Source organism: Spermophilus citellus (assembly GCF_964194105.1).
Source record: "Spermophilus citellus genome assembly, chromosome: 5".
NCBI classification, from domain to species: Eukaryota; Metazoa; Chordata; class Mammalia; order Rodentia; family Sciuridae; genus Spermophilus; species Spermophilus citellus.
In genome coordinates this window covers 166,155,868-166,164,931 of record NC_138186.1, presented here as the reverse complement: position 1 = coordinate 166,164,931, position 9,064 = coordinate 166,155,868, and the positions used below count along the sequence as shown (strand labels likewise).

The window sequence follows — 9,064 nt, the reverse complement described above, 5'->3', positions numbered from 1 at the left end:
CCCAAAGCTCCTGTGTTAAGGCAGGAATATCCCAAGATAAAATGATTGGATTATGAGAGCTGTGACCTCATCAGCTCATCCTGGTTTGAAAGGACTCACTGGGTGTAACTGTAGGAAGGTGGGACATGGCTGGAAAAGGTGGTCACAGGGGACGCTCCCTGGAGGGTTGCATCTGCCTTGAAGCCCTTGCCCTTGCTCTGTCTCTGCTTCCTGGCTGCTAGAGCAGAGCTCCTCCACCAAGCTCTTCCACCACAGTATTCTAGGAAGAATCAACTGACGAGGCCTCACTTGGTCTCGGGGTAATGGAGTCAGCCCACTGGGGACTGAATCTCTGAAACCATGAGCCCGAATAAATTTTCCTCCTCTAAGTTGTTCTGGTCAGGTATTTTGGTCACAGCAATGAAAACCTGACTGACAGTAGGTTTTCCATTTTTCTCTTAAATACCATTCTCTTCTTTCAAGGGTCAGGATGGATCTGCTTTTAGAGGGCCTGCAGCTTGTACACGTTGGGAGAGGTTTTTCCACTTTAAGGGAAGAGCATTAAATTTTTAATATAAAATTAGATGTAAAAGTGAAAATATTAATTTGAAAGGAAAAAAGAAGCCACAGTATGTTACACACTTAAAAAAAAGCTGTTAAATACAAATTGTCTTAAGATCTAGAAAAATATTGCACTATTTTTATTAATTAGCTGCCTGACTCAGTATCTTTTTTCCCACTTCTTGGTCATAAATCTGATTTCCTTTTCACATGGCAAAAAAAAATATGATATTTTCTATAGAGAAAATGAAAAGACACCTAAGTCTTCCCTTGGGCACAAATGTTTTGCTGCCCTGCTTTCTGAGAGGTTAGAAAAGTCTCCTTTACATGACCACCTGTGTCTGGCGATGCTGCGTTAGGTCTCGGGATGTTATGGAGAATGAGGACGCCTCTGCCCGGCTCCCCTCAGGCAGGGACTGTTAGACACAGGCTGACTTTCTGTAGGACTGTTCCAAATTTGTGCCCTGCAAACACAGACATTCTAAGAAATCCTACTTTGCATGTTTCCCATCAGAGAAGTGCAAAGCTGTATAACATATTTGTAGTTCTAAGGATTGTATTATGGAATTTATTCCCAGTAAAAAAAAGAACTTGAAATTCCAATAGGCATTGATGAGGAACAAACCCTCTGCTTGCACTTTCATGCCTGATGTTGGAAGGACTTCCTATGGAGTCTGATTCCACACATTCCACAACTTGTTTCTCCTGCACTGCCCATGTGCATGCTGGTCAGGCATTGGAGGACCCATTTATGTTCCAGAGATCCCTGTGTCCTAGTAGCCCTGTGCCTGGCCTGGTGAGGACTGTTTCTGAAAGCTGTTACTGTATCAGGACAGCTGGCAACAATGTAGCAAATGGACTTGCGGTGGATGTGTGACCAAGGGGAAGGGGAAGTGCACAGGGCAACGATCCTGGCCAAGAGCAGCCAATACACCACCAAAGACGTGGGGTCACATGGACCCACTGCCGTCCTGGAAGAGCTCAGCAAATATAGAGCTCAGAGTTGAAGCCCCTGTCCCACAGAGCCATTTAACTTCTTTTCTTTTGTGCACATCTTACTCTCTTTGGGCATTTTAGGTGAATTCCACATACTGGCATTAAATACTTAGGAGTTTTCAATTATATTTGTTACTGTTATTTAGAAAGTGCAACATTTTTCAAAGGTAAAAATTACTCAGGTTAGTACAGAAACACAAGGGACAAGTGGCTTGCCTTCCAGAGCTTCTAAGGAGAAATCTGATGAGCGTCTTATGGGGAAATGATGACGACATCTTCCTCCCTCTAAACTCCATAGGTATAAAGACTGTGCTTTATGTGGTACCTTCTGAGAATGATCCCCATCATCATCACCTGAGAGGTGGTCCCCTGAATGGGCAGCTCTCTGACAACATAAAATAGAGAAACAGAGATGACCACTGGAGGCCCCCGACTCTTCCTGCAGGAACAAAGCTGTAGTATCAGAAAGTGGATGAGGTGTAACCACACTTTTGATGGCAACTCTTTCAAGAGAAAGGAATTGGATACCTTGAGTGTAGATAGGACAAGGTCTTCCAAAGCCCAAAGTCAGTAGAAATTTAGAGACATGAAATGATAACTCCATTGAGCTAGTGTACAAATGTTGATTTCTAAACAAGCAAACATCAGTCTCCACACCCCACTGAAGCAAAAAACATCTGGAGTCCTTCTCTATACTTATTCTGAAAATGAAAAAAGTTCTGGAGGCCCCAGAGGGAGACGTCCACTGGGGCTATGTCCAGCCATGACTGGGCCATTTCTAGCTCTGACCTCACAAGGAGCCATTGTGAGGAATCTCAAACAGCCGTTATATAAGGGGGTGGCTGAGGCTGGGCTTTGTCCACAAGTACAGGAAGCTCTTGGTGGTGACCTGTCGGACTCCCAGATAGTTAGTGCGTTTGGTGGTTGGCGGTCGGTGGTTGTGGTCTGTGGATATTGGTTTTTTGATTTGGGTTTTTTGTTTTGTCTGGTTTTGGTTTTTGATTTTGATTTGTTGTTTTGGTTTGTTATTTTTTTTTCAGCTAGCATCCTTAGTGGGTGTTCCTGCTCAGGATGTCCATGGTTAGCAAGAGTAGTCAGTCTAGAGTAGCGTTGTGGGGGCCGGGCTCCTGCCAGGAGCCAGGCTTCCTGGACCAGTATGAGGTCCTGAGGGCCATTGGGCATGGCGAGTTTGGCCAGGTCCACCTGGCCCGCCATCGCCTCACGGGGGCAGAGGTGGCAGTGAAAGTCCTGAAGACGGTGACGCAGGACATCTCGGACCTCTCCGAACCTCTGATGTTGAAGAGCCTGGAGCACCCCAACGTGATCCAGCTCTTTCAGGTGATCAGGACCAGGGAAAACCTGTACATGGTGATGGAGCATGCAGGGGGGGGACAGCTACTTGAGCGCATCCCACCTGGTGGCATGCCGCAGGAGGAGGCCTGCAGACTCTTCAGGCAGATCGTGTGTGCCCTGGGCCACTGCCACGACAAGGGCATCGTGCACCGAGACCTGAAGCCAGAGAACATCATGCTGGATGCCAGAGGACACGTGAAACTGATCGACTTCGGCCTCAGCGCCAGGTTCACGGCCGGGCAGAAGCTGGATGACTTATGGGGTACTCTGGCTTACATCGCCCCAGAAATTGTCCTGAAGCAGGAGTATGAGGGCCCCCCAGCGGACATCTGGAGGCTGGGCGTCATTCTCTATTTTATGTTGACGGGGAGCCACCCATTCAGGGGGAACACCCCTCAGGAGACGCTGTTGAGGATCCTTCTGGCAAGGTTCCAGGTGCCCAGCTCTGTTCCCGTCAAAGCACGAAGGCTCATCCGCCAGATCCTGGTCCTGAACCCCAAGAAGCGACCCACATTGAAGCAGATCCTGAAGCACCCATGGCTGCGGCAGGGTGAGCAGTGTGCACCCCATCCTTCTAGCCAGGCCCTCCCCACACGCCCAGACCCCGCCATCCTGACCATGCTGTTCGACATGGGTTTTGATCCCTACCAAACCTGGGTGTCTCTGGCCAAGAGGAAGTTTGATGTGGTGATGGCGACGTACCTCATCCTGAAGCACCAGCAAGGCCAGGGGGTAGGGAGCGCCTTCCAGGGGCAGCCTGTGCCTCAGTGGCTTAGGCCTCGCCAGCGCCCCGAGAATCTCTCCCATGTCCCTGTCCCCCCACAGAGGAGCGCCAGCCAGCCTGCCCTGCGCACCTTCCCCTTGCCCTCTGAGAACCCGCTGCCCGAGGACGCCCAACAGCCAGGGCACAGGGACATCAGGGGTGGCAGCCTGCCTGCCATTCCTCTGCGCTGCCCGCCTGCAGGGGCCCCCACTCTCCGCAGCTGCTCCCGGTCCGACTCTGGCTTCCCCAGGCCCGAGCCCTCCAGGGTCCTCGTCTGGTGGTCCAGGGCACACAGCAGCTCCTCCTCCCAGGACACAGCCCCGAGGCAAGGCCCTGGCCACACCAATGGCTGGAAACGGGTGAGGAGCAGGATCGCTGCCTGTGTCCGAGCCCTGTGCTGCTGCTGTGTGCCACGTGTCAGCAATAAAGTGGCTCCAATGTCATAGAGAAGAGACGTGCCACACCCATAGACTGCCTGCCTCCAAGGAAGTGGAGAGCCAGCCAGACAGCGCCAGCGGACGGCCATCTCTCCTCTGCCCCCACCTGCGGAAGACCTCAGAGACTGTTCTGCCTGGGACACTTCGCCCTGCTGGGACACTTCGCCCTGCCCCTCTCTCCTCTCCCCCATTCTTCTCAGATGTTTCTTAATAAATTGGTTTCAGACAAATTGGATGATAGCATTTATTCCAAAGACTAAAATGCAGGCTGATGAAAAGAAAGGTGGGGCCTCAGGCTGAGCGCAGGGGCCCATCAGCCATCCTCTCCCAGGCCTGGACCTCTGTGCCTCCTTCTTTAGTGTAGATAGGGACTCTGTGGCCGTAAACAAGAATAGATGGTGCTCACTAGCCTTGAGCCAGTACGGAGCATTCATCTGCTCTGAGTTAACGCAGACAGTCTCGCTTCCCCTCCCACAGTGTGGAAGGAGTCTCATGGAGCCAGTGTAGACATGAATTTTACTTGGCGACCTTGGCCAGGATGACTCTCTTTCAGGATTGTGCACAGAGTGGGTGCCAAGTGCTGGATAAATCACTTCTAAGAAGGCCCTAGTGACCTCAGTGTTCTATGGCATCCTCTTCATGAGCCTGTGTGCAGGGAAGGAGGTGGGCCATGGCAGTGTGGGCTGCCTTCCCACCTGTCACGCTGCCTCCACCCAACATTGTGACTGTTGGTAAAGGTGTTGGACGCGGCGTACACAGTGTTTCTGCAGTGTTTCTGGAGAGGAGATGTCAATCATGTTATGGATGCAATTTAGTGCTTTTACCCACCCACATTTTTAATATTTTTTTTTCATATCACCACCTAGGACATGAATGCAGGTTCCCACCCTCCTCACCTTGATGTACAGGCCTGCGTGATCTGCCCTGGGACTCACATGCTGTACTGTGGACATGTGGGCTCCTGGTCTGCCTCTGTGGTTATTGACTCGGTTTATTTAATGGACAGGACACCTCCTTGGACCTTTCATCACCTTGCCAGGGAGGCTGGTTGCTTCAACTCTACACAAATATCCTTCCACCAGGCTCACCAGGGTGCTTGGCACAGCCTCAAAGACATCTAATAAAAAGGTTAAAAAAGATGAAGCAAGGAGACCAGGTCCTGGTGCCCCAGACAGAAGAGTTAGAGCCCAGCTGAGTGTTATTTGTGTCCAGCGGTCAGAAGCCAGTGTTCAGAGCCTCTGTTCTGTGCAGCCAGCCAGAATCTCCCTATGGCTCTTAGCAAAGAGCCATAGCCAAGTAGTAATAATGCATGGCATTTTTGGTTGAAAGGTGATGCCAGCAAGCCTTTGAGATGATATGATTATGTTAAGATCTGCATTCAAATGGATATCAGACCCCTGCTGTCCACCTCAGCCTGCTACGGGACTCCTGGAGAGGTCCCATTGGTTGGGGAAGTGGTAGGAGGGAATTCCGGGGGAGGGACTTCCTGTTGGTGTGTGTCCGGGAGAACGCTGCGTGTGTCGGTAGGCATATTTCCCGGGAGCATACGGGGCACTGGGGGGAGTTTCAAAAATAAAATTTGTTCCTGCTTGAGTGGCTCGTGATTTTGTGCCCAGCCAGACTGCGGCAAGATGCATCTGCAGAGTGGCCACCAGCACATGCACAGTCTGTAGCTCCCAGGTGGCGAGGACTTCCACCAAATCAGTGCCACTTTTCCCCACTGTGTCAGTAGCAGAAGCCCAAGACAAGGAGCTCAAGGTCTCAACAGACCTCTAAGGTCCTTCAGCCCTAAGTGTTCAATCACACAGGACCTGGTCCTTCCTGGGCAGGAGTCCCGGCTGTGAGCCAGAGACAAGGAGAGCCCTCAGTGGTTGCAGGGGTAGAGTCTTAGCCCTGGGCTGTGGCACAATCCTCTCATTTCATAGCCCAGGATGGAGGAGAAGGAGGAGCCCTGCAGAAAGGAGGGAGAGGTAAGAGGAGAGGAAGTGAGCAGGGAGCTCCACGGAGAAAGCAGAAAGCAGGAAATGACTCTAGACCCGCTCCCGATCCCACAGGCAGGAGGAGACGGGCCACGGCACACCTCACCATCCAGGAGGAGCCTGGAGACCACAGGAAGGGTACTGGCATCGTGCACACTGGGACCACAGGGAATTCTGCAGGTGGGAAAGATGCCAAGCTCAGCTTGGAGCAAAGTGACACTCCAGGGGCCATGAAACATCAGCATGTGGCAGGCGCAGGGTGTATTTATTTGCCTGTGTCCTCTTGGCCAGTGCTGGCTGGAGAAGGAAGGTCCACACCAGCATCTGCCCTTGTTTCATCTGCAGACAGAGGCCGCCATCTGTCACAGGGCTCAAGGAGCAGTGGGGGAGGGGAGTATGGACACGGGAGCCTGTGGCTGGAATGCTTCAGGGCTCTTGGAATTGCTGGTGCCTTCTCTCCACTTGCCACTGTATGGCAGCTGTTGGAGGGATGCCGAGTTCCACTGGAAGAGACGCTTATGCCGACAGGTGTGTGATGCTCATGGTGAGCAGTCTGCACAGAGGGGCTCAAGGGGCCCGGGCACCAACTCAAGGCAGAGGACGGGGCGGGGCAGAGGTGAGGGCACTCAGAGTGCTCAGAGGAAGAAGGACAGTGCAGAGAAAGAGTTGTGGACAGCACTGCCGGTGGCGGGAAGGAGAGGTGCAAGGAGGGTGCACCCAGGCACTGGGGACAGGCACACCTGTGTCCCGCTGAGGCATGGCAAGGTCCTCTGTCACTGCCCCATTTGGAAGCATTCTTGATGACTTCCGTGGTCTTCCTTGATGACATGAGAGCCTCTCAGGGATAGGCGTCAGGACAGGAAGCAAGTCCTAAAGTGGCTGCACACAAGTGGAGACGCCCCTGTGGGTCTCAGAAGATGTCCCCGCGGGCCCTGTCTCTCCTTCCACTGCCTCCCACCCACATGGTGGGTGGGTGCCTTCACTCCTGGGTCAGGTTCTCTTCTCTGCAACAAGTGGCCACCCTGGATCTGGGACAGTTTGTCCTGCAGAGCTCAGAAAGGGCAGTTTAACTTTCAGGGTAAAAGCATAGTCATTATATTCTAAATCGACAGATGAAAAGTGCCTGGAGAAAATAAACCTCAAGTATTTCTACAATGTTGGATCCATTAAAAAGTGGGACAAGGCGAAGGGTATGGTTTCATGATTCCACCCCTTCTCACTCTTCTCCGATGACTCAGGCTGTTAGGTTTCAGCACAGTGTCCAACTCTGCCTGGTGTCCTGAAGGAGCCCTGGCTGTGGGGCCAGCCTACATTGACCTGGTACCAGCCTGGCCACTTGGACTGTGACACTGATACATTCCCTCCCCCAACCCCAAGGCACGTGGTCCTCCCACTGGGCATGGTCCTTCCCCTCGAGAAGGAAGAGTGTGAATGTCCCTCCAGATTCCGTGGCACTAGGGTAAAATTCAGGCCTCATTTTAAATTATGTTCTAGTGTTTCAGTGTCAATGTATTTTTTTAAACTCTCGGCACAAGCACAAAGGGGACCCTCAGAATTCTTTTCATCTGTAAGACATGGATGTTTTGCCAAAGTGGTAGCTCAAATGAGACTTGGGAGGTGAAGTAGCTGTTCTTCACTCTCTCTCTAACATGGGACCACAGATCAGCCTTTGGAAAGAGAGGAAAGCAGTTCCCGTTTAAGAACCTCCAAGAGAGAAGATTTCAGAACCCATGCGTTCATTTATCTACAGGACCACACTTGTTTGGTGTCTGTAGATGCCTCAGCTGTGGTACCGGTATGCAAAGATACAAGACAGCCCGTCTGGCCAGGTACAGTGGCACACAATCCCAGTGGCTCAGGAGGCTGAGGCAGAAGGATCATAAGTTTAAAGCCAGCCTCAGCAACTTAGTAAGGTCCTAAGCAACTCAACAAGACCCTGACTCTAAATTATATATATATATAATATATATATATTATATATATATATTATTATATATTATATATATAATATATATATATTATATATATATTATTATATATTATATATATATTATATATTATTATATATATTATATCATATATATATTATATATTATTATATATTATTATATTATATATATATATAAAATATATATTATATAATATATTGTATTATTATATATTATATATTATTATATATTATTATATTATATATATATATAAAATATATATTATATAATATATTGTATTATTATATATTATATATTATTATATATTATTATATTATATATATATATATATATATATATTTTTTTTTTTTTTTTTAAGAAAAGAGCTGGGGATGTGGCTCAGTGGTAAAGCACCCCTGGATTCAATCCTTGGTTAAAAAAAAAAAAACAGACAGCCTGTCTGGAGGCCTCATGGCTGGGGAGGAGGAAACCACGGTAGGCTGGCCCTGGCAGAGACGGAGTGTCCTACATACCGCCATCCTATGGCCAAGGTTGGCTCCCGACATGTTGTGTTTGGCCTAAACAGTGTTGTTGTGCTACCTTAGTTTTTAAAATTGTGGAGTAGTTTCCAACACTTAGAAGTTTGGAAAATTCATGTGCACATATGAATCCATACTCCCCACACGCATTTACATCCAGATTTCCAAAGTCTCTCTAAAACCTTAGGAGGTCCAAGAGACAGCTGGACCACATTCTTGCCTCGCTATAATGGGGTGGTGTCGAGGGATCCGCCTCCTCTGATGGGCACATGCCTTAGCACTTCGTGGTCCCACCAGTGCCCAAGGACATCTCAGGGGCATCATCTGTGTTGCTGACTGGTCTCTGTGGCTCTTTGACTTGGTGACCCATTGGAGAGAGCTGCACAGTTCAATAGAATATAAGGCCAGTCACAGACACAAGGTGTACGTAGGATTTAAATTTCCTGTTGGTCACATTTAAAAACAATAGAAAGCAACAAGTAAAATTTATTCTAGTCATATATTATTATGTAACTATGTCAAAGATATG

At 49.3% G+C, this 9,064-nt stretch overlaps 1 protein-coding gene across 1 annotated transcript; it reads left to right on the top strand.

Annotated features, from left to right (window-relative positions):
• Positions 1-2,607: 2,607 nt before the first annotated feature.
• LOC308649536 (sperm motility kinase Z-like) lies at positions 2,608-4,098 on the top strand (the record flags this gene model as incomplete). Its single annotated transcript, XM_081295070.1, has 1 exon — positions 2,608-4,098. The coding sequence occupies one exon, from the start codon at positions 2,608-2,610 to the stop codon at positions 4,096-4,098; it is 1,491 nt and encodes a 496-aa protein (XP_081151196.1).
• Positions 4,099-9,064: the final 4,966 nt, after the last annotated feature.